The sequence below is a fragment of the Chiloscyllium plagiosum genome, chromosome 22 (genome assembly GCF_004010195.1).
Source record: "Chiloscyllium plagiosum isolate BGI_BamShark_2017 chromosome 22, ASM401019v2, whole genome shotgun sequence".
NCBI lineage: Eukaryota > Metazoa > Chordata > Chondrichthyes > Orectolobiformes > Hemiscylliidae > Chiloscyllium > Chiloscyllium plagiosum.
Window position 1 is genome coordinate 21640316 of NC_057731.1, and position 26113 is coordinate 21666428.

General features: G+C 41.4%; 1 protein-coding gene across 20 annotated transcripts in view; it reads right to left on the minus strand.

The window, feature by feature from the left end:
• The window catches only part of jakmip3 (Janus kinase and microtubule interacting protein 3), a 379633-nt gene that overhangs the window by 158299 nt on the left and 195221 nt on the right, over positions 1–26113 (minus strand). For 10 of the 20 annotated variants that reach the window (XM_043712574.1, XM_043712572.1, XM_043712571.1 and 7 more), the window contains exons 4-6: positions 21276–21503; positions 19632–19751; positions 13771–13917 (exon numbers count right to left, since the gene is read on the minus strand). In XM_043712574.1, the coding sequence (XP_043568509.1) occupies positions 13771–13917; positions 19632–19751; positions 21276–21503 (495 nt within the window). The remainder of the gene's footprint in view (positions 1–13770; positions 13918–19631; positions 19752–21275; positions 21504–26113) is intronic. The other 10 variants (XM_043712576.1, XM_043712575.1, XM_043712586.1 and 7 more) reach the window with 3 other exon arrangements.

Here is a 26113-nt window from a genome sequence, read left to right on the forward strand (position 1 = left end):
ATTTGTACTTGCAGAATTACATTTTATTTTGCTCAAAAACTGCATGAATCCATGTAAGATTCTGTAAACCCGTTTTTTAGATTAGAATCAGTCTGACCATTGTGACATTCTCACACAGGGCACCTCACACCTTCAATGCATTATCTGGGCTGACATGACATTAATTGTTAAAGTTTACTTAAGAATGTAACTTTTTAAAAAAGTTTTGCGATTTACACATGAAAGAACTGAAGCCAACATGGTCATTCTAAAAGATGAGAGACTTAACAAACAATCCAGGTCTTTTTGAATACATAATTTCAGTTACATCACACTGAAAATAAATTTGCTATAAATTGTGTCTTACAATCTTATACTCCACAACCACCTGATGAAGGAGCAGCACTCCGAAAGCTAGTGCTTCCAAATAAATCTGTTGCTGTGTGATTTTTAGCTACTCTACTCTAGCACTGCTGCCTCACAGCGCCAGGGACCCGGGTTCGATTCCAGCCTCAGGCGACAGTCTGTATGGAACTTGTACATTCTCTCTGTGTCTGCATGGGTTCCCTCCAAGTGCTCCAGTTTCCTCCCACAGTCCAAAGATGTGCAGGTTAGGTGAATTGGCCATGATAAATTGCCCATAGTGTTCAGGGATGTGTAGGTTAGGTGCATTAGTCAGGGGAAATGTAGACTAATAGGGTAGGAGGAATGGGTCTGGGTGGGTTACTCTTCAGAGGGTCAGTGTGGATTTGTTGGGCCAAAGGGCTTGTTTCCAGACTGTAGGGATTCTAATTCTAACTCAGGATTCCAGTATCACCCTGTAAAGATTTCTCAAAGTGTGCTCGAAATGCATTGAGAGCTTTTATTTTTGAAAAACATTTAGAATAAAGCTTCAGGATTAAAATTTATGGTTGGTGACATAAAGAAGCATTCTATACAAAAAGAATAAATTAAACAACCCGCTGGAGGAGCAGGCTCTATAAATATTCCTATCCTCATTGATGGAGGAGCCCAGCAAATAAGTGCTGATAAGGCTGATTCATTTGCAACAATCTTCAGTCAGAAGTGCTGAGTGGATGATCGTCTCAGCCTCCTCCAGGGGTCCCCAGCATCACAGAATCCAGTCTTCAGTCAATTCGATTTACTCCATGTGTATCAAGAAACAATTGGAGGCCCTGGATGCTGCAAAGGCTATGCGCGCTGACAATCTTCCAGCAATAGTACTGAAAACGTGGGCTCCATAACTTGCTGCTCCCCTCAACCAAGCTGTTCCAGTGCAGTTACAACATTGACATCCATCCAACAATGTGGAAAATTACCCAGTTATGGCCTGTACATAAAAAGCAGGACAAATCCAACCCATTCAATTACCACCCAATCTCGATCATCAATAAAGTGATGGAAGGTGGCATCAGCATTGCTAATAAGCAGCACAGACACAATGATGCCTAGTTTGGGTTTCACCAGGGCCACTATGAAAAATAAAGAGCATGAAAGCATGGGAAGGATTAAAGCATGAAGACCACTGGCAATCTGTGGTCTGTGGAAGGCAGGATGGGATAAGAATAGTGGAATACACCAATTAGCAGAGTAAGGTTAAGGCCGAAAGGTCACTATGGCAAGATGAGATAACAGTTAGTAGAGGTAGTTTTCCTGTTAAGTGTTATTATGACAGGATTGGGACTATAAATATTTGGGACATGACATTAAAATAGCTAATTAATAGTTAGTAGAGTCAGCTTGAAGACTATTGTAATAGATGGGATAGCTAAATATCTATCATGGCAGGTTAGTCTGGAATGGAAGATCACTGTAGCAGAGATAATAATAAATATCTAATCATGACATTAGGAAAATATTAAGTAGGGTCTGGAATAAAGACCATTGTTGCAAAGAGGTGCTAATAAATATCTAACCATGACATTAGAATAACATTAAGTAGAATGTACAACTAAAGAGATAATGGGAACTAACATCACTGGTTTATTGTGTAGCTCGAGTGAGGTACTTTGATTAATATAGTTGGACACGCTGATAAGCTAACAGAAACATGATAAAAAAAAATTAAAATCCACAGACCCTAAGGTTCGTGGGCATTCGAGAATCTGCTTTCTCAATGTCACGGTTTTTTGTTTGCAAATAAAAGACCTTCTTCTTGAAGAATTCTCTGCGTCTCCTGGTAATTCTCTATATTTTCTCCACGACACTACTCAGCTCCTGACCTCATTATACCTTTGCTTCAAACATGGACAAAAGAGCTGAATTTCAGAGGTGAGCTGACAGGTCTTAAACATCAGGCCGCATTTGACTGAGTGTGACATCAAGCAAAACCTGAATCAATGGATATCTGAGGGCAAGCTCTCCGGTGGTTGGAGTCATACCTGGCACATAGGAAGATATTTGTGGTTGTTGGAGGTCATTCACCTCAGCAACAGGCTATCTCTGCAGGAGTTCCTCAGGGTGGTGTCCTAGGCCCAACCATCTTCAGCTGCTTCATTAATGACCTTCCCTCCATCTTCAGGTTAGAAGTGGGGATGTTCACTGATTACTATACAATGCTCAGCGCCACTCACAACTCCTCAGATACTGAAGCAGCTCAAATGCAACAAGATCTGGATTGGGCTGGCAATTGACAAGTGAGATTTTCAGCACACAAATGCTAGGCTATGACAATCACCAATAAGAGACAATCTAATCACTGCCAGTTGACATTCAATGGAGTTACCAGCACTGAATCCCCCACTGTCAACATCCTGGTGATGACCATTGACCAGAAACTCAAATAGAATTGTCACACAAAAACAGTAGCTACAGGACCACGTCAGAGGCTAGGAATATTGCAGTTAGAACCCACCTCCTGACTCGCCAAAGCTTGTCCATCATCTACTAGGCACAAGTCAGGAATTTAATGGAATATTCCCCACTTGCCTGGATAGGTGCAGCTCCAACAACACTCAAGAAGCTTGACATCATCCAGGACAAAGCAGTCTGTTTGACTGGCACCATATTTACAAGCATCCACTCTCTCCGCTACTGATGCTTAGTAGCAGCAGTGCATACTATCTATAATATACACTGCAGAAATTTACTCAAGATCCTCAGACAGTACAATAGACAATAGGTGCAGGAGTAAGCCATTCTGCCCTTCGAGCCTGCACCACCATTCAATATGATCATGGCTGATCATCCTTAATCAGTATCCTGTTCCTGCCTTATCTCCATAACCCTTGATTCCACTATCCTTGAGAGCTCTATCCAACTCTTTCTTAAATGAATCCAGAGACTGGGGCTCCACTGCCCTCTGGGGCAGAGCATTTCATACAGCCACCATTCTCTGGGTTAAGAAGTTTCTCCTCATCTCTGTCCTAAATGGTCTACCCTGTATTTTTAAGCTGTGTCCTCTAGTTCGGCACTCACCCATCAGCGGAAACATGTTTCCTGCCTCCAGAGTGTCCAATCCTTTAATATTCTTATATGTCTCAATCAGATCCCCTCTCAGTCTTCTAAACTCAAGGGTATACAAGCCCAGTCGCTCCAGTCTTTCAGCGTGAGGTAGTCCCGCCATTCCAGGAATTGACCTCATGAACCTACGCTGCACTCTCTCTCAGAATGTCTTTCCTCAAATTTGGAGACCAAAACTGCACACAATACTCCAGATGTGGTCTCACCAGGGCCCTGTACAGCTGCAGAAAAAGCTCTTTGCTTCTATACTCAATCCCTCTTGTTATGAAGGCCAGCATGCTATTAGCCTTCTTCACTACCTGCTGTTCCTGTATGCTTACCTTCATTGACTTGTGTACAAGAACACCCAGATCTCTTTGTACTGCCCCTTTACCTAACTATTTCATTAACATATATTGTAAAAAGCTGCGGTCCCAGCACTGATCCCTGTGGTACCCCACTGGTCACTGCCTGCCATTCCGAAATGGAGCTGTTTATCACTACTCTTTGTTTCCTATCAGCCAACCAACTTTCAATCCAAGTTAGTACTTTGCCCCCAATACCATGCGCCCTAATTTTGCTCACTAACCTCCTATGTGGGACTTTATCAAAAGCTTTCTGAAAGTCCAGGTACACTACATCTACTGGATCTCCCTCGTCCATCTTCAGAGTTACATCCTCAAAAAATTCCAGAAGATTAGACTCCTTCCAAACCCACAACCATTTCCATCTGGAAGGACAAGGGCAGCAGATACGTGGGAACCCCACAACCTTCAAGTCCCCCTCCAAACATCTCACCATCCTGGCTTAGAAATATATCGCCATTCCTTCACTGTCATGGGTCAAACCCCTGGAATTCCCTCCCTTAAGGCATTGTGGGTCAACCCACAGGAGGTACTCTGCAGCGGCTCAAGAAAGCACCACCTTCTCAAGGGCAACTAGGGATGGGCAATAAATGCTGACCAGCCAACGACACTCGTATCTCACAAATGAATAAAAAGTAATTAAAAGCTGAATTAAACAACTAAACAAATTGAAGCTTGATTTGTTGAAGGAATATATTGAATAAAGAAGATTCCTAGCCACCCCTGTTATTTTTCATTTGTGGGATAGTTTTTGGGATGCCTGGAAGGTTCAGTTCAGGAACAAGAGAGTAGAACAAATAACTTTTAAGTTATTAATAAGAAATTGATTATAAGGACCTGCTTTATAAGTAGAAGAGTAGACTTGGCGTTTAGATATTCAGTGAAAAAGGACATGCTTAAGGCAAGCCCTGAGATTAATCACTTTGGAATCTTTTGAAGTTCATCCGATGTATACCAACAGCAGATTCACTGTTTTACTGTTTAATGGCAAGTATTGCATTTAGTCACTTTATGCTGTGTGTTAATTTATTTAATATGAACAACATGTGTACACATTTGGAATAAGGCTTGCTCTAGTCTTGAAGCATAAAGGCAAAAGGTAACATTTGTAAAAAATGCAGATTCATAGGGGACTTCATGTAGTGTCTTTTTTTTCTCTTAATATTAATGGGTGAAAGGTCATTTGAATTCCCAAAATGCACTTCAGTTGTATGAAACTGTGAAAAAAATACTACTATAATTGTAAATATATCCTTAACAGTACAAAGAATACTGGTCAATAGTCCCGATGTGCACTTATTAATCTCTGGCTGTAGGCTATGGTGGTTTGGTAACTTGTCTTTTATGGATTTGTGCCTTAGGCAATTTTCTTTGGTCTCAATAAGGCACATGGAGGTTGGGGGGGTGGGGGGGCATTAGGGCAATCAATTAATTAGACATCCATTCATGACATAGTTATCTTCAACCAGACACCATTGTTGTACCATATAATACTTATAAAAATCCTTAACTAGAACAGCTATAAAAAAATCCACAGCCAGACTCTACATGCTGGAAGTAAAAAAAATTCAGCTTTCAATTTTCATCCCTGAGGGAGAGATGATGTGCAGTCTGGAGAACTGAGGGCAGAGGGCAGTAGAAAACTTGGAAGACAGTCATATTCAAGGTTAAACTGAAGTGACAGGAAGCAGGGACTTTTCCGAGCCCACCAACACTCTGTCAGATTCCTTTGTGACCATTCGATCCTGAAGAGGGTTTGAACAGTTTCTGGCAATGTGTTGTTCAAGATGGCGACGGAGTAGCGCTGCATTCGAGCTCCTGGTCTGGGGCTTGTCCACCTCTGTCTGTTTTGTTTGTTTGTTTGTTTTCCTTTTCAGTTTTGCTGGATTTTTTCTTCTTGAAAAGTCTTTTCAGGCATCATCAGCAAGGCGGGTGTTGGCCCAGCCTCCTGAGCATGTGCGGCAGTGACAGCAACACAGTTGGCTCCTCCAACATTAGAGTCATGGAAACACATCGGGAGAAAGCAAGCCCACTGGTGGGAAGAGAGCGAGCCCAGTACAGGGGTTAGAGAGACAGCCCAGTGTGGAGGGAGATAGTGAGTCCAGCGCAGGGGGTAGAGAGACAACCCAGTGCAGAGGGAGAGAGTGAGCCCAGCACAGGGGGTGGAGAGACAGCCCAATCCGGAGGGAGAGAGTGAGCCCAGTGGAGAGAGAGAGTGAGCCCAGTGCAGGGGTAGAGAGACAGCCCAGTGTGGAGGGAGAGAGTGAGCCCACACACGGGGTAGAGAGACAGCCCAGTCCGGAGGGAGAGAGTGAGCCCAGTGGAGGGAGAGAGTGAGCCCAGTGCAGGGGGAAGAGAGACAGCCCAGTGCGGAGGGAGAGAGATAGCCCAGTGGAGGGAGAGAGTGAGCCCAGCGTAGAGTGTAGAGGGACAGCCCAGTGCAGAGCGAGAGAGACAGCCCACTGCAGAGGGGGAGAGTGAGCGCAGTGCAGGGGGTAGAGACACAGCCCAGTGCGGAGGGAGAGAGTGACCCCAGCGCAAGGTGTAGAGAGACAGCCCAGTCCAGAGGGAGAGACTGAGTCCAGCGCAGGGGGTAGAGAGACAGCCCAGTCCAGAGGGAGAGAGTGAGCCCAGCACAGGGGGTAGAGAGACAGCCCAGTGCAGAGGGAGAGAGTAAGCCCAGTGCAAGGGGTAGAGAGATAGCCCAGTGTGGAGGGAGAGAGTGAGCCCAGTACAGGGGGTAGAGAGACAGCCCAGTAGAGGGGAGTGTGAGCCCAGCGTAGGGTGTAGAGGGACAGCCCAATGGAGAGGAAGAGAGTGAGCCCAGCGCAGGGGGTAGAGAGACAGCCAAGTGGAGGGAGAGAGTGAGCCCAGTGCAGGGGGTAAAGAGACAGCCCAGTAGAGGGGGAGAGTGAGCCCAGCATAGGGTGTAGAGGGTCAGCCCAGTGGAGAGGGAGAGAGTGAGCCTAGCTCAGGGGGTAGAGAGACAGCTCAGTGGAGGGGGAGAGTGAGCCCAGCACAGAGGGAGTGAGTGAGTCCAGTACAGGGTGGTGGGGTGCGGAGGGGAGACAGTGAGCCCAGCATAAGGAGAAAGAGTGAGACCTGCATAGGGAGAGAGAGAGAAAGAGAAAGCCCAGGGTGTGAAAGTGAGTCCAGTGCAGGGAGAAAGAGAAAGTGAGCCCAACGCAGGGGAACAGAGTGAGCCCAGCAGGGGGAGAAAGAGAGAGCCCAGCGCAGGGAGAGAGAGTGTGTGGGTGAGGGACATTCAGATACTAAAGTTGTGAAATTAAATTATGATTCTTTGAGGCTTTAAGTGCCTCAGCAGAAAAAGAAATGCTGCTCTTCAAGCATTGTGATTTGTTAGAATATTTGAGCAGGTCCAGGATAGAAATGTTAGTGTGAGAGCGAGATAGTTTATTGAAAGGGCAAGCAACTGGGAGGTCGGGGCACTCCTCCAGGGGGAGCTGGAGTATTCTGTTCTATTTGCTGCTCACAGTGCAGTCTTCTCTTATTGGTGAGATCAAATACAAACCAGTTTGTGGACCATCTCCCCTCTGTTGATAGGAATGACAAAATATCTTCTAAAATTTGATAGACTAGGTAACTTCATTAAATACGAACATGATCCAGATAGGCAATGGGTATTATTCAAGTGAGAATGCTTGCATTAAAACAAGTTATATGTACCTTTTGCATCAATAACAAGGTGTTAAAGTCTCATAGGGTAGGCCATTTCAGGCTGAGAAAATGTTTCTTTACTCGGAGGCTTGTGAACCTATGGAATTCTTTACTACAAAAGGCTGTGAAAACCAAGTCAAGTGAACATACTTAAGAAAGAAATGGTGAAATTTCTAGACATGTCAAGAGGTATGGGGAGAGAACAGGAGCATGGTGTTGAAATAAAGGACCGTGTTGAATGGTAGAGCAGCTCAGTGAGCTGAAAGGCCGACTCCTGTTCCGATTCTGTATATCCATTGTAAATAAAAAGGCATGATAATGCACAATGTTATTGATAGAGAAAGTATTCATTTTTTAATCACCCGAGAGAGATTTACAGCTATATTAAACATATTGTATAACTGATAATACATGTTCTACATAGCTTGTATAGGAAACAACTATTCATGTACAAGGCCATTGGTATATGATGTACTTTTCCAAGGTACCTCATGCTCCAACGTTGACAGGAAATGCTGATAACTCTGTAATATTGTTCACTGCTGGGATTACCAGCAATTCTAAGAATTAAAATGCTCGGGTCTCTCAGCAGATTGGTGAGAAGAGGCCAAGAATTAACCTTAAGAGTCGTGACAGAGATGATCAGATGGGAGAAAACAACTGGCAGCAATCTCTTTTAAAACAAGCATCTCCTCCACTTGCTAAATGGAAGACAAACAATCCTTTAGTAATCTCTTAAAACTGTCAATCAAACTGTCTGCTCTTCCCTCCATTGAAGTAAGTGAACCTGGAGCTTTTGAAACTTGGTTAACCATCCTTAATGGGCTCAGCTATCATAACAAACCATTACAGCTCACAGACAAAGAAGTCTATTCAAACTGCAAAAACAGATGGCTTTTCTTTTCTAAGCTGCTACATCAGATGGCCTGTCAATCAATGCACGCCAGCAGCAGATGTCATTTTTTTTTCTCTAAATGAAAGGTGCAAACAGTTTTTTTTTCAAATTTAAAAGGCTAAGACTTCCAATGAAGACATTTCAATTACACAAACAGTGTTTGCTTCAGTTTTGAAAATAACACAATTTTAAATGAGAAAACTTCTCCAATATTTCTCAACACCTACCCAATGCTGGTGAATATGGTGGTCAACTTACCTTTGCATGATTGATCGTATAACAAAACAGATTATTTAAAATGCAGTATCGAACTACTGAGACAAAAGCGTTTTTTGTTGTGTATTTTAAAGTTTGTGAATGAAAGAACTCCAGCAGGTGACTGGTTTACTTGGGACTGTGAGGTAGTGAGAACCACATATTCTTACCAAAGCTGGCCCAATTAATATAAGTTTCTGGGAAGGTGAAAGGGGAGGGGAATGACTAGATTACCAACTCCTCAAGCCATCTAAGGCAGGAGTGCTGCTTTTGGCACCCTTATCCCATGTCCGCAGATGTAGTCAGAAACATGAATTCGTGCTCCAGCTCAAATCAGTCTGATTTGCTAAAGGTCCAGGCCGTTGTTTCAGGCTGAGAGACAGGAAGCAGGGAATGATGGCAGACCGATGTTTCTCTGACTGGAAGACTTTCTCATCAGGTTCTGCAGGGCTTGGTGCTGGGCCCTGGCTGTTGGCATTGTAAATTAGTGATCTGGACATAAATGTAGGAGGTATGATCAAGAAGTGTGATATGAAAATCAGCTGGGTAGTAAATAATGAGGAGGATAAGCATAAGTACAGGATGGACTGGTCGAGTAGGCAAAAAAGTAGGATATGGAATTCACCTCCAAAAACGTATGAAACAATGCACTTGGGGATGGCTAACAAAGCAAGTGATTCCATTATAAATTCTTGGAAGCTGCAAAATACTCAGGATAGGAGAGATCTTATCCACATATCCCTGAAGGCAACAGCACAGGTGGTTATGAATGGGTTACTTGCCTTTTTTTAAGACTTGCCTTTATTAGCTGAGGAATAGAATACACGATAAAGTGCTTTTGCTGGAATTGTATAAAACACTGATTCGGCCATAACTGCAGATCTGCATGTAGTTTTGGTCACAAGATTATGGGAAAGATGTGATTGCATGAGAGAGGATGCAGAGATGATTTATCAGGATTCTGTCTGCATGGAGCACTAATGCATTAACAGGTATGGCACAACATGGCAAGGGGGAGTGTGGATTGTGTGAGCATGTAGGTAGGTGCAGAATGAGCAAATACCAAGAGAACAGCCTTGTCCATTCCATAAGCTGGGTCTCTGAACATGCACACAAAGTATCCCAGCTGCAGCCTTCTCCATACTATTTGCCACTGCACTCTGCAATGCATTTCTTTGCCTTGTGAATGGCCTGCCATTGTGTCAGAGAGGTGCCACGATGGGGTGGCAGATGCTGACTGCCTACATCCGCTGATGTAGAAATGTAGACCTGTGACTGCCCGTGGATTGTGCCCTGTGGCATTGCTGTCCACTGCGCAAGATGGATGTACACAATGTGCAGACAGCTGGATCTGCACGGTACACGCTCTGGTTTCCTTATCGAATTTTCCTGATGTGTAACTTGTTTCAAGAGTTTGGTAGGATGGGAGTCTGTATACTAATGAGGCAAGTTGTGGCATTAAAGCAAGCATTAGTCCCCGTCAAATGGTATCTCAAAACTGTCCAGCAAGAAGTTTAGCATGCCGTTTCTGAAAAGCATACAGGATGGAAGAAAATCATCCTGATGTTGTGATGAGCCTCACCAACCTGTCATCCAATTCTGCCACACATCTCACCATAGTTCATGTCGCCCACACACCTATAAGATTCTGCCCTTTAACGTAATTCTTCTGATAAAGAGGACATGTGAGCCTCATTCTCAAAATACATTACTGTCAAATTTTGCTTTCTGCACACAAAATAAAATCTCAGAACAGCTGAATCACTATGGTAATGTTTAAGATGAATAATATTGCTGATTTAACAATGTTGGTTTAAAAGCACTTTCCCTGTCACTGTGAATTTATTTGCAGCACATATCCCTGAAGCTGAACAGTCTCCTGGACCTATCACTGTTGCTTGGTCATCACTTAAAGATGATTTATAATCATTGCTGGTAGGCTATAAATATTTGCCTTTGGATACCACAGTACAAAAGTCATGTACAATCAAAGGATATTTTATTCATTCAGGCAGAATGTAGTTACAAGACAAAGAGGGCTGCTGGTGTTGTGCATGTTGGCAACAAATTTTCATCCATAATAGAGAAAAATGTTATTTCTTTCTTAATCAAATTTAAAGCACATATTCCTCATTTATACTTACATAATGCATTACTATATTGGTGTTTCTTTATGTGTCCTTTTGTGACAGAGATGAGGAGAAATGTCGTCTCTCAGAGGGTTGTGTGATTTTGGAACTCGGCTGCAGAAGATGATGGAGCCAAGATATTTGAATATGTTTAAGGTCGAGGTGAATGGATGCTTGTTAACAATAGAATTGAAAGTTATCAGTGGGAGATGGGAATGTGGAATTTGTCATCCTAACAGGTCAGCCATAATTTTGTTAAATGGTGAAACAAGTTCAAGGGGCCAAGTGGCCTATTCTTGCTCCTCATTTATATGCTTGCATGTTTTTACTAACCTGCCAAAACTTAACAGGTATTAATCTAACTCATGTCAATGTAGAAATTCCAACAGAATGCCACAATGCAGATGCTTGCAACAAAAAATTCACAATTGGGATTCATTATTGTTCGAAACAAAAATGACCGAGTATCAGCATTCAACTTTAACTTCAATGCCAAGAAATGATTAAAAAGATCACTGTACTGGTGCTGGTTATCCAACAAAATTCTGGTTAGATCCTTTGGGAGGATAGCAGATCACCTTAGGAAGAATATGTTGGCTTTGGTGGGAGTACAATGTAACTTAACAAGAATGATGCCTGGGCTTCATGGGTTAAGTTATGAGAAGTACTTACACAAATTAGCCATGTTTTTTTTTCAAATTTAGAAGCTGAAGAGGTGATTTATCAAAAACTTTAAGATATTCAGAGGAAAGACAGAGTAGACAAAGATAAATTATGTCCACTGGTTAGAGATGCTGGAACTAAGAGATGGGGGTAGATGTTTGGAACTCTCTTCCACAAATGACAGTGGATGCTGGATCAGTTGTTAATTTTAAATCTGAGGTAGGTAAAGTTTTGTTAAGCAAAGGTATTAAGGGATATGGGCCAAAGACAGGGATATGCAGTTCGGCCCCAGATCAACCATGATCTTATTGAGTGGCAGAACACGGCACTGAATCTATAGGGTTCTCCTCTTCCTATGATTTCCACTTCCTTCAATGACAAATTGCCATATTAGCTCATTCCATAACTAAATTTTCATCTGATAAGTTGAGTATTCTTTGCTCCAGTCCTACTGGAGTTCCATTCTGCACCTCCCACATTGGAACATTGTTTTTGTTAAATGGTGATGCTAACTCCTGCTTTCAGTGAGACTTATATTTCCAATTTGATCCCCTTCATTCCCACATATGGCCCATCCCTGTCTCTTCTTTTCAGTCCTTTTGAATTATTTATCTACATTCCAGAAATTAGCCAACAATTAATATCTACAATAAACCCAGGGATTCCACAACTATATTTACTTGGGACAACTGGCCAACCTGCTGCCTCCCTCTAACCCCTGCAATCTGCAAAAATGACCGGGGGTGAGGTGGAGACAAATTCTGAACTCATCCACATCCATTTCTGGCCCAGCCCTCTGACAGATCCAGACAGCTTCATTTTCAACAGTACATTGGATGCAGAGGGCATGGTCTTCATTGTCTTGCTTGATTCTCCTCTCTGCCTTTCCCATGCCTAGGGCTGTACATTTGCTGCTCTAAATTATGATGCTCATTTGTACTTGTTCCTAGGTCTGTGTACCTTAATCCTAGATTTAGCTGTTATCATGCTTGTGATCAGCTGCACTCACAATGCTTCCTGTAATTCATCACCCCACCCCATGGCTCCATGATCAGTTTCAGGATGTTTCCCATTCGTAGCTTCGAAGTGGGTTTGGTAGACTTATTACCCACTTAACATTGGTCAAGTGGAGAAATCCATTTTGAACTAGACTATGGCCTGGTGTCCACAGCACCTATGGATTCTGTCAATAGGCTCCTTTTAATATGGAAACTGGTTCCAATGGTATAGGAAACATTCTCATTTCCCTAGCTCTCTAAAGTTGCAGCAGGTGTTCAACTCTTGGGTGTACAACTAAAATGTTTTGACCACTGCCCCTCCAACATCCAAGATGGCAACTGTGACTTACTTTGTATGACAGCTCTGGCCTGATTTTCAGCTCATGATGAACTGGTGCTGGGTTGGAATATTCAACTGACACATTTAAAAGAATCGGTGTTGTCCAAATACAAGTTGCCTCTTCATCACCAGAATGTGCAAACTTGCTTAATTGGTCACTCTCCTGAACGCCAAGATTCACACCATGTGACATTGTCGTGGTTGACTGTATATATTCCTGCAGGTTTTATCACATGGTCTCTAGCTTAACTGACCCAAGCGGTGAAAATGCCATTAGTCCTCATCTCCAACATTTTTGCAACTAGTGACAAGAGATTTTCAAAGAAAGAGAAATCAATTTTTTTTAAAAATTAATGTTATTTTACTAATGTCCAGGAGATTAATTTCCAGAGATTACAGGTCAATTCTGAAGATCGCCAAGCTCAGTAACATTAAAGCCTTCAAAATAGCAGCTGACAAAGAGAACATGCAATTCTTCAGCAATGCTGACTATCGAAGGATTAATGAAGTGAATGCTTTTTTTTCATACTATTGTCCTTTTGTTTGATCATTCATAATAAATAATGTTGGTAGAAAGAATGTAAAGCAAGCAGAGGACGATGCTGAAACATGGGCTGGATAGTTGGAGACATTTTAATGATTTATAAACAGAGAAAATCTCAATTAGCAAGTGAACAAATGCTAGAGTCAAAAGTACATTTTGGTTGGTTGAGGGTTCAAAAAATAGGTTCTTTCTGCTGTCGTCACCATTTATTAATATGAACAGGGCATTGAGATGCCCTGCAGTAATTCTGTTAACCAATCGCTCGACTTTATTCTGCCAGAATCATTTGTGTCTGGCAACTTTGTGGCTTTATCTGTTGGTAAGCATTACTGACAGGGATAGAACATATTAAAGACAGGATAAACGACTATGCAGTGGATAATCCCAGTGTTTGTGGTTTAAATGTGTACAATACTTCTGATACGTGAGAAAGTACAACACAGCTCCCACCTGATGAAGAATGGAATTTGTACGACAACCTACCATTCTTAGATTTTCCTGTGTGAGAAATTTGAGTTTATTTTCCATACGCCGTAGAGCATGGCTCATTTCTTCATTTTTCCTACTAAGGCGTCTCTTTTTGTCCAGGAGAGGTTTGTACTGACTTTCTGCTTCACGTAAACGCTTGAGCTGAAATAAAAATATATCAGAAGAATTAATCTGAACAGTCACTGACTTGGAACTCAAAGGCCTGAGCTTTAGCAATGAAAGTACTGGCATGAACAGTATAATATGCAAAATAATCCCAGATCCACCCTCCTCCTATTTATCTCTCCACCCCCGATGCTCCCGGCCTCAATCCTGATGAATGGCTTTTGCCTGAAACGTCGATTTACCTGCTCCTCGGATGCTGCCTGACCTGCTGTGCTTTTTTAGCACCATACTCTCAACTCATACGCAAATTGTCAGGCTAACGTTCCCTGTTTAAATAAAAACTACATTAATATAACTATTACTGACCACAAACTTTAATCAAAAACCAAAATCTCTAACTAGATCATTTATCTACAAATTGAAATAAAAAACAAGCATGGTATTTTCCGTCCCTATTTTCATTCATTTGTATAGGTTGTAAACCTGCATTTAATTAAATTATTGAAAGCATTTTGCTTTAAAATATATATGCAATATGGTCCTAAATACTTGCAGTGTTTACTTACAATATCAACCCTTGCACATGATGTATAACAGATCATTTTAATAATTTATTATATATATAATATATATAAAAAGTTGGCAAGTCTTGTTACAGCTGTATAAAATTTTAGTTAGGCCAAATTTAAGATATTGCATGCAGTTCTGCTCGTCACACTACCCAGAAGGATTTGGATGTTTTGGATGGGTTATTTACCAGAATATTACCTGATCAGAAAGGTTTAGTTATGAGGAGAGGTTGGCTCATTCTGGATTGTTTTCAAAGACGGAGGCTGAGGGATGACCTGATAGAAGTCTACAAAATTATGAAAGGCATAGAGAGGGTGGAAAGGTCAACCTCAAGAGGGCACAGGTTCATTGTGGGGGGTTAAGGGATGAGTTTAGGGAAGAAGTGCAAGGAAAATTTTTTCTTCCAGAGGGTGGTGGGTGCCTGGAATGCACTGCCACTGGAGGTGGCGGAAGCAGGCATGTTAGCAACATTTCAGGCATATCTTGATAGACACATGAATGGTCAAAAAACAGGGATAGAAACCGCATACAGTCAGTCCATAGTAGCATACAATTAGTCCATAGTTTAGGACGAGGAATCGGCTTGGTGGGCAGAAGGGCCTGTTCTGTGCTGTATTTTATTATATATTTAAAATAAGTATATTGCAATATTCTTTCTTAACTTACACTAACAACTCCCATACTAGATTTTGTAATTAGAAAACCCCATTTTAAAACAGCCACCACTTATCTACATGATATATTATTGCTGTGTTGTGTTACGAATCTGCAATATTGAAAGGTTTGTTGTACTTAAGCTCCAAACTCAACAGTGGGATTGGTATGGTATCTTAGCACCAGGATTTGGTGCAACTAAGCAGTTCCATATCAAAATATACATTTTTTAAACTGTAACCTTATATTCTCTGAAATGTCATATACAGCTGCCTAAATCCCCATACTTCTAACTGAGAAGTAAGATACTCCTCTGGACTGAAATCCATCTCAAAAGGCATAATTTTTGTGCTATTTCAAAAGGTCTCTGTGCTACATACTCAATAAATCAGGTTTCAACTTACTCCATATTCTGTAGAACCTGTTTTTAATTCATTCATGGGATAAAGGCATCACTAGCTGGGCCAGCATTTATTGCCCATCCCAGACAGCAGTTAAGATTCAACCACATTTCTGGATCTGGAGTCACATGTAGGCCAGACCTAGGTAAGGATAGCAGTTTCCTCCCTTAAAGGACATTAGTGAACCATGGTTCCATGGTCATCATGAGACTCTTAATCCCAGAATTTTACTGAATCCAGAATTTATTGAGGGCGGCACAGTGGCTCAGTGGTTAGCACTGATGCCTCACTGCACCATGGTCCCAGGTTCAATTCCAGCCTCGGGCGACCGTCTGTGTGGAGTTTGCACATTCTCCCCGTTCTGCGTAGGTTTCCTCCCACAAGTCCAAAGATGTGTAGGTCAGGTGAATCGGCCATGCTAAATTGCCCACAGTGTTAGGTGCATTAGCCAGAGGGAAATGGGACTGGGTGGGTTACTCTTCGGAGGGTCGGTGTGGACTTGTTGGGCTGAAGGGCCTGTTTCCACACTGTAGGGAATCTAATCTAATCTAATCTAATCAAACTCCACCATCTGCTGTGGCAGGATTTGAACCCAGGTCCCCGGAACATTATCTGGATCCCCAGATTAGCAGAACAGCAATAATATCATTAGACCACTGCATCCCCCAAACTCTACGTCCCAAAGCCAGTCAGGTGTTGAGCCTTTTGACTACTGTTGCAACTGTGCCTAACCTGCCGATACAATATTTCATTACACCTCTGATTTATACTTTTAGGTAATGGAGAGGTTAGAGAAGTTAGAAATGCACCACACTCTGATTTTATTGTGTAGCCATAGACTTTATGTGGCTCATTTCCAGTGGAGTTTTTGGTTGATGAAATCAGCATAATTCAATGCACCCTGTTCAGCTGGCACATGTTTCCATGATCCCAAACAATGAAGGTTTGGTTATTCTGTTTCATAAAGTTCATTGTTGCAGCAATTCAACAGAGAAAAAGTGACATGATCCTTTGTACTAAGTTATATTTCTACTGTTTTTCTGTTCTTTACTTTTAGGTTTAGATTACCCAAGTAACCTTGAAATTGGACTCAAAGATAGATTAGGATGTAAAGGACAAATGAATTATAGAAGCAAAATAAAGATTTAATGGATTAAAGTAGAAAATGAATGTTCTTGGGGTGTGGCAAGGAATATTCAACATCTCAATCTTCTAGATTAAGCCGTGTGTGACTCAGGACCAAAATGCTAAGGTCAAGTCACCACAGTCGATAAAGCTGCTTTCTCATTAGAGAGAGACAGACAACTGGTGATAGGTTAACCTAAAGGACAGCACACCTCAGGCAAGGGAAAAGGTTGAGAAGGAAAGACCTTCATGGTGACCTCAGCTAGAATAGTAAGGTGAACCCAATCTGCTGGCATCACTCTGTATTACAAACCAGCTGTCCAGCCAACTGAGCTAACAAACTCTCTGAATCGTCAAGTCCTTGTAGAGCACCATTTGTTTTGGCTTGTGTTCCTGAATCACATATTACAAATGCAAGCAGAAATACTGCAGTATATTTCAGCATAAATTGTAACAGCATGAGCTAAGACCCATTTAAAACAAAACACATAGAGTAAAGAAGCTTACAAAGAAGATTGCAGTATTGGACTTCTCATTTGTACATTAAACTTGCAAATATCTTAAATTTGTAAATCTGTAAATTTGTAAAATTCATACGGCCAAGTTTAATGGAGATGACAGTGATTCAGTCTGCACATTGTAGAACCATTGGGAGACCCATGATGATCTTCATCAGGCACTTACCTGGACAGCACTGAGTGGCACTTTGAATTAAGGCCTCAGAAAGGTAGACGTCCCACCCAGAAGATCTGCTAATCAATCAGACGCTAACAGTTCTCCTGTACAGTACAATGCCAGCAGCATCATTGGTGTGTACCGGTATTGGTATTGCACTCAGCTTACTGAGGGACGTCCTGAGAGGTAAGGGAAGGGACAGGGCAGTGGGGAGGGATGGGATTTCCAGGGAGGAATTTACTATCTAGGAAGAGCAAGGGGGCCAAAATAAGAGGGGGATTTGTCTTCCTGTGGCCTCCCTTTTCCAATGCCTGGTACAGAGTATCTTTGGAAAACGGATGCTCCACCACCACTGAAGGCCATGGACGAAGCCAAAAGGTTTCCCGACCCCACACACTTCAATTTAAAGATCAGTGGCAGTGCAATGAGGCCCTTATGTGCCTCCTAAGTATCCAGTTAATGGCCTCAATTGGTCTTCATGTGGGAAGACCATCTGAGAGTGTTCATGCCTGGTTTGGATTGGAGTAGGGGAGACAGCAGTGTGATCTTGATTCCATATCTTCCTCCCCAACCTGTCCCTCTTCCCAGCACTGCACCCATCTGAGCTTTCCTCTGCCTACACCACCACGCACCTTGTTTGATGAAATGTGATCTACGAATGGGACAGGATGTGAACTCGAACTCCCTTTATCTACTCTATGAATTACAATTGCTGCAAAATCCAGGAAGATACAGGAATCAGGAGGGAAGAGAAAGAAACCTACTCTGGAAAAGAAATATGAACGGTTAATGTGAATTTAGCCATGCGGTTTTTTTTGCAAAAGACTACAGAGAAACAAAAAAACTCAATGAATATCTTCAATTGTTGAATTGTATGCTTATGCAATGGATTGTTGTAATTGCTGTAAATGGGATGACTAACAGAGATGTCAGCCATGACTCATCTCTAGCCTTTGAAGACAAAGCCTTGGCTTCAAGTCCCACTCCTGGGTTTGAGTACATACTAACCAAGGCTGACATTCCATGCAGTATTAGGAGAGCTCTGCAATATCATCCTGCAGATGAGACATTAAGACGAGGAGCCATTTAGCAGGTGGATGTAAATGATCTCCTGATACTATTTTGAAGAAAAGCATGTGAACTGCATCCTGACCAATATCTATCATTCAATTGACACCACCAAAAATAGATTGTATGATCATTAACACAATGTTAACTACACTACTAATTTTAAAAGTGTTGGTAGTCTGTGATGCTGGCACAACCAAAGTAGAAATATTTAACAACTCTTAAAGATTTATCATTCGGTGGGACAAAATGAAAGGTGGTCAAGGTTGTGTCGTGTACCTGATGTTAAATTGAGTCTTTGATTTTTTAAAATTCTTCTGATTTCTCTGGCTTCCCTCCTCCCATTATCACTCTGGATCCCACATCAGTGTCCCCACTCCAGATCTTTTCAGGTCCTCTCCTCCCACTGCCCAACTTCTATCATCTCCAGGTTCCCAGCACAATCTCAAAGTCTGATCACTCTAGGTTCCCCCATCAATGGCCCAAGCTGCTCCACAAAGTATGTGGAGTGTCTCCTCTCTTCTTTTCTTTCTGCTTTTCAGCTGGATCCAGAGAGTATCTCAATCTAGTTGCAGCCAGGCAAATGGAGTTCAATAATGAAAATTAGTTCCTGTCACCTGAGGAAAACTCACTCTTCCAGAGTATATGATCACACAACCTCCCCGTCAGCTTCTCGTAAACAAGCTTCCAAGAGTAAAGGATATGATAAAACAAAACTGCCCTTACACTCTCTGGTCAGAGATCATGTTGGGGATCCAATATTAACGGGTCAATATATTGTATTTATTTCTCCATCCATTGGAACCTGGCCATATTAGTGGGCCTAATAACCTGAATAACCTTTCTCAATTGAAACTTTTATGGCTCAAAAGTGTAATGTTGACAAACATTCATATATCCTCAAATCCAACAATTTTCACATGTCTCACCTAAAGAGTCAGATTTCATCTGTTAATAATTTTCATATAAAAGTTGTTATGAGTACAAAATTTCCAAATTATTACTGGCAAACATTATTGGCAAAGGTAATAATGGGAGGAATTTCAAAACTCTGACTTGTTGATGTGGAATTTCATGAAAAGAACTGATGCTCACTTTACAAACTGTATCCCAGCTGATCTAAGATTATATTACCTCTGTATAAACATTGGTCTGACAGGAAGAAAAATGCTACTGTTGCAACAATGTGATCAGTACAGGTCTGATGGCAATAGTTCAGCAGATAGATCAATAATCAATGTAATCGGAAGTGCTTACAAGTTCATTTCTTTCTTCGGACAGCAGAGCATTTCGATCTTCTAGTTTTCTGATGATTGCACTTAATTCAGCAATTTTAAGTTGGAATCGCCGAGTATCCCTTTCGTCCAGCTGCTGTTCCTGAAACATAGATCAACTGCAAATAACTGAACATCAACATAACCACACATGTCTGACCGACCACAACCAAAGAGACTGAAGGCTTTGTCACAGCTATTCAATTAAAAGTAGATCTTTTTGTGCCTGTGTATTAACATGTAAACTATGCCCTTATATGATGGGTTGAACATTCAAGCAAATTGGCTTAGGCCCAATGAAGGAAATAACAAATGAGACACAGAAAAACAATACAGGAAATGCAGTGAAATTGTACTCTTGACATTAGCGCTCCAATTTTTGAGTGATTTCCAAAGGTATAATGCTACCTCAAGACATTTTTTGTTTAATTAAGTGAAATACAAAACATGAGACTATACATGTATTATGACGGTTGAAAAATATAATTGTGCTATTACAGAAAGGGACAATGTGGTTGGCAGTAGCTGCAGGTAGTGACAGTGGGTGGGCTGAGAAAGTGTTAGAATGCTCATTAATATTTTAATACATCAGATATGATGGCATTTAAGCAAATGTTGCAATAAATTATTTACATTGGAAGCCCCAGTTAGTCATTTTTGTTTCTTTGTTTCGTGGAATCAAAATTCACAATGTAACAGATAACATTTCAAGCAGGTTCATCTTCTGCCAATTATTTCCCATACCATTATTTGTTATACACTGCAGCACACTTAAAAAAAAAAGCAAAAAGCCGTTGAGAGCATGCAGATGGATGATTTTCTGAGCTAGTAATCCTTAAACCTTAGTTAACGTGTGCAATGATTCCTCATTCAATAGGTGCAGGAGAGGCTTCGCATCATATCACTATAGATTGTGCTTCATTATATTTCCATTCCATGTGCTAAGAAAACCAAGAACCAGTGGAAAAAGAATCTTGATGAGAGTCAACAATGGCAAAAAAAGTCAAAGTATGTTTACAGACATGCGAGTTTGTCTTAAAAGTAAGCAGCACTTTGTAATCATTAGCAAATTAAGGTCAAAGCATAAGAGTGGCATAGTTACATAGAATGGTGGTTAAAAGCATTGCCTTTGTCAATACAATGTTACTAACTGCACAGCCCTGAAGATGTAAGTGCCCTAAGTAGGAATGGAGATTCCTAATTATTGTACAATATTAGAAAGTGAGAGACATTGAAGCAAGACCAGGGCTGGGGAATGTGTGACTGGTGCCAAATTCAATAAACTATACTCAATGCCTCCTTTCTGGAAGTGCTTAAATCGTATGAAGCAATATTTCAAAACACTACTATTAGTTGGTTGTAGAAGAACAAGCAAGCTGCAACGCGAATAAATCTGTGTCCTCAAACAGATCAAAATTTAAAAATGTTAGACTAAAGCACTAATTCTATTTCAATAGTGCCAAATATTTGGCTTCAATGTAAAGAATTTGTATGCAAGGAATGATGTAATGTGATAGTATTGCTTAAGTATTACCAAGGAAGCAGCAGGTATTAATATGCCCCTCATCAAGATTTTGTTACAGAGTCTGTTGAATCGGGCAGTTATATACCATGTGAAATTGCTTACAGGGATTCCTGAATGATCTGAGGCGTCTCCTGCACCACTTGCGCAAGGAAGTTCCCTTTTCGGGCTACTCAGATGTCGTTTTTCCCATGCTTCAGCCTCTTTGACCTGGGTAAGTTGTTCATCTAAAGCCTCTTTTTGGAGCTGGAGTCTCTGAGCATGCCCAGCCTGAGCCCCCAGCTCTTTTTCCAGCACGTAGACTGCTCTGTCTTTAAATTTTATCTCATCCATCTACAATGAGAACAAAACACAATCACACATGCATGCATTTTATTTCAATGGTTGGCGTAAGACAATTCTTCTGCCAAGCTAAAACTCAAGGGAGAGGAATAGTGACTGGGTATTTATTGAGTCTTGAGGCCAAGTAATGTAATTTTATAGTAAAACATTCTGAGTGTACCATTCCTTCATTATTTGTAAGTTATTTTAGTCATCTCCTGTTGCTTTTATGCAATTTCAGTTAGTCGGTCTATAATCACAAAAGAGGTCTGGATGAAAAGCATTCCTTTATTCTAACTGGTCTCATCCTTCCAGAATAATAAGTCCATAAGCTAATATGTAGATTTTTTTTAGAAAAAATATTTCTACCATCATTTAAAATGTTTTATGGCATTCACAGTTGAATCTTATAACTTATTCATAAATCACAACTGCAATATATTTTTTGGAAGAAACTATAAAGTTCTGTAAGCAATAACCTGAAGTAAACTAGATCTTTATCAAAAGCTGTTCTGAGCAAAGGCAATCGAGCAAATCTGATGAGATCCCTTTACATTTTGAAGTAAGACATATTGATCTGCATAGGAAAATGGCAATGTATGAGATCCGTTCTTTTTTGACTGCATTATACCAGTTTTTGTTCAATTAGTTCAGAATAACTGAAGGATTTAGTTACATCTCATCATGCTGAAAATGAATTAATTGCTCTAGATTTTATTTTTTCGCAACTGATGATTGTTCTGTCAATCATGGTATGTTAAAGCCTTGCATATACAAATGGCTGGTCCTTATCCCACCCCCGAAAGAAAGTCCTTGTAGCAGCTGTCATGCTTGGTTTCCTCAGTGAATATTTATTTTTTAAACATAGCAGAATTCATGTAGAACATTTTGAGAGGTGCCTGTCATTTTCACAGCTAAGTTCAGTATAGTGAATCAGAGATACTCATCACTTTATGAGTGCTAATGTAAAGCGATTTAACTATGTACTGTAGTGAAGCCCAGCATCTGAGCCATATTGACTTCAGGCCAACAACCTCTCCACTTTAGATATCAGATCCATATAGAAGCCCATCATTATATTTATGGGTCTCCTATTTGCTTGGTCAAGGATACATATTCCCTGCCAGTTCTGCATTCCCCTTAAAAACTTAACACATTGTTTGGGCATGTTTGGCAAGACCAAATATTAGGAATTCCCAAGTTTGCACAGTGGTATTGCTTAAAAATGTGTTGCTGGAAAAGCGAAGCAGGTCAGGCAGCATCAAAGGAGCAGGAGAATTGACGTTTTGGGCATAAGCCCTTCTTCAGAAACGTCGATTCTCCTACTCCTTTGATGCTGCCTGACCTGCTGTGCTTTTCCAGCAACACATTTTTAAGCTCTGATCTCCAGCATCTGCAGTACTCACTTTCTCCCAGTGGTATTGCTGCAGTGTAGCAAATACAATATTGCAGCTTCTTAATCCTTTCTTAATTACAGCCACATTACCCATTATTCAATGAGTACTATTGCTAGTTATCATCAAAAAACTGGAAGAATTTGAAGTCCCATTGTTTGGTCTAGACTCCAGATCTCATTAACAATACAGCTGGCTGGTCAATCAACAACAATGTATTGGAACACTCCACATCTAACTAGATCATTGGTAACAAAAACAGAAATTGCTCAAAAAGGTCAGTAGGTCTGGCAACATCTGTTGACCCAAAACATTAACTCTGATTTCTCTCCACAAATGCTGTCAGATCAGCTAGCTTTTCCAGCACTTTCTGTTTTGTTTCTGATTTACAGCATCTGCAGTTATATCAGTTTTAGTTCATTGGTGAGCTTGTCATGAAGGACTCTGTCATGTGGCCAATTAATACTATGACTCTACTAATTATTCCACCAAAGCAAATACTCACGAGATGACCATTAAACAATGGATGAGAGTGGCTGGGATCCTTGCTAGGCAGACTGCAGATGTGAAAAGCTCTTGACAAGGGCATGATAAGCAACCCAACATAAATGTGCAGCTGTATTGTACAAACTAATGAGAGCAATAGATCGAGTCAATAGCCAGAGACTTTTCTCCAGTGCAGGATTGACTGGTATGAGAAGTCATAGTTTGAAGATATTAGGCGGAAGGTATAAAGGAGACGTCAGAGGTAGGTTCTTTATGCAGATAATTGTGAATGCATGGAATATGTTGCCCTCTGTGGTGGTGGAAGCAGAGTCATTGGGGACATTTAAGCGATTGCTGGACATGCACATGGATTGCAATGAGTTGAGGGGTCCGTAGGTTAAGTTACTATATCTTACATTAGGATTAAATCTCGGCACAACATGGTGGGCCAAAGGGCCTGTTCTGTGCTGTACTTTTCTATGTTCTATGTTCTATTCTGCCATCATTCCAGTTACACAACAGGCATCTTTCATTTTGAATAAGGTTCCAATAGTTGAAAGCATGGAGCTGTAGAACCACTGCTTCCTTCATAGTAAGTGTAAAGCCCTCAATGATTGTGATATACATTACTTACTCAACCCACATAGAATTGTTACAATGCAGAAGGCGGTCATTTGGCATAGCATGTCTGAACCATTCTCCAAATGAACAACTCACTTTGTGCTATTTTCCCACCCTCACCTTGTACATTATTCCTTTCAGATAATACCCAAGAGTGTGGTGCTGGAAAAGCACAGCAGGTCAGGCAGCATCCGAAGAGCAGGAGAGTTGACATGTTGGGCTTGAACCCTTCATCAAGGATGAGGTTGTCAAGGGCAGGTAACAGACCTGCATGAGGTGTCCAGGTGGATGGATTGTATTGGAGGTGAGAGAAGGGGTCCTTGGTGGGTGGGTGGGAGTCTTTATTGAAAAATTGGGCCCGGAGGTGGCAGAAGAAATGTTCAATGTTGCAACACATGTCAAACTCATCATTCCGGGAGCATAGAGGGATGAAGGTGAGGCCTTTGCTGAGGACTGAATGTTCATCCTCAGTAAGGGGGGGGCCTGGGGGAATAGTAAAAACACAGCAGGGCTGGGAGCTAGGACCTGGGGTGGGGCTGGAACTGGGGGATGGGGACAGAGACTGCCACTGGAGTGGACGTGCTTGTGGGGTCAGATGTGACATCACCAACGGAACTGATGTTCACCATGGGGGTGGAGTTGGGGCCTAAGCGGGCGGTGCCTACAGGTGCGGAAGTGAAGTAACGTGTGACATCAGTGATGTCGCCAGTTGAGTTCCAGTGACTGACATCACTGGTGGCAGAAGTGATGCCAGTGATGTAGTCATCGATGTTCCAGTGAGTGACGTCTCTGGGGGCGGAAGTGGCTGCAGCGGTGCCAGCTGCGGGGTCAGAAGTGACATGCAGAGTTGGTATCGCGTTGGAGCCAGCAGCGGTGGATATTGCAGCAGATGCTCAGATAATAGCTGACTTCCTCACTGAGTAGGTAAAAACGAGGACTGCAGATGCTGGAAACCAGAGTCTAGATTAGAGTGGTGCTGGAAAAGCACAGCAGGTCAGGCAGCATCCGAGGAGCAGAAAAATCAACGTTTCGGGCAAAAATCCTTCATCATGAATAGATGAAGGGCTATTGCCCGAAACATCGATTTTCCTGCTCCTCAGATGCTGCCTGACCTTCCTCACTGAATACTTCAATTGAACCCACTTCCAGCACACTCTCAGGCAATGCACTCCAGACCATAGCCATTTGCTGCATGGAAAGGTTTTTTTACCCATGTTGCTTTTGCTTCTTTTACTAATTACTTTTAATCTGCCCCCTCTCGTTCTTGATCCTTACTTCCTTATTCGGTCTGACCCCTCATGATTTTGAATGCATTCATCAAATCTTCTGTCAGCCTTCTGTTCTCCTGCAATTTACCTTCATAATTGAAGTTGCTCATACCTTAAGCTATATTTTTGAATCTGTTCTGCATTCTCTATGTTTACAGATCAATGTCCTTATCTGTGCACAATACTCCAGATGAGATTGAATCTGTGTTTTATGAAAGTTCAACAAAACCTCATTACTCTTGTACTGTTTTCTCCTATTGATAAGACTTAGGGTACTGTACACTTTAGTAAAAGCAATCTGTCCTGTCATCTTCAATGAGTTATGCATATACAAGGGTCACCAGACCTGAAACATTAACTCTGTTTTCTCTTCACAGATGCTAACAGAATTGCTGAGCTTTTCCAACAAGCTCTGTTTTTGTGATATGCACATATGCTCCTTCATCCCCTCTGGAGTTGAATCCTTTATATTGTTTCTTCATGTTCTTCTTACCAAAGTGAAAAACTTCACAGTTTTCCACATTGAACTGCACCTCATGCCCACCAATTTCACCAAACTGTTTATGTCCTTTTGTAGTTCTGTACCATACTCCTCATAATTTACAATACCTTCAAGTTATGAAAAACTTTTAAATTGTGCCAGTACACAAAGATCTAGGTCAGTAATAAATGAAAAAACTAGCAAGAGTTCCAAACTGACTGATGGGGAACTCCATAACACACATTCTTCCAGCCAATAAAACATCCATTAAGCACGTGCTCTTATTTCCTGTTAATCTGCCAATTCCTAATCTATGCTGTTATTGTTCTTCTTATTCCATGAACTATAACTTAGTCCAAATGTCCGTTGTGT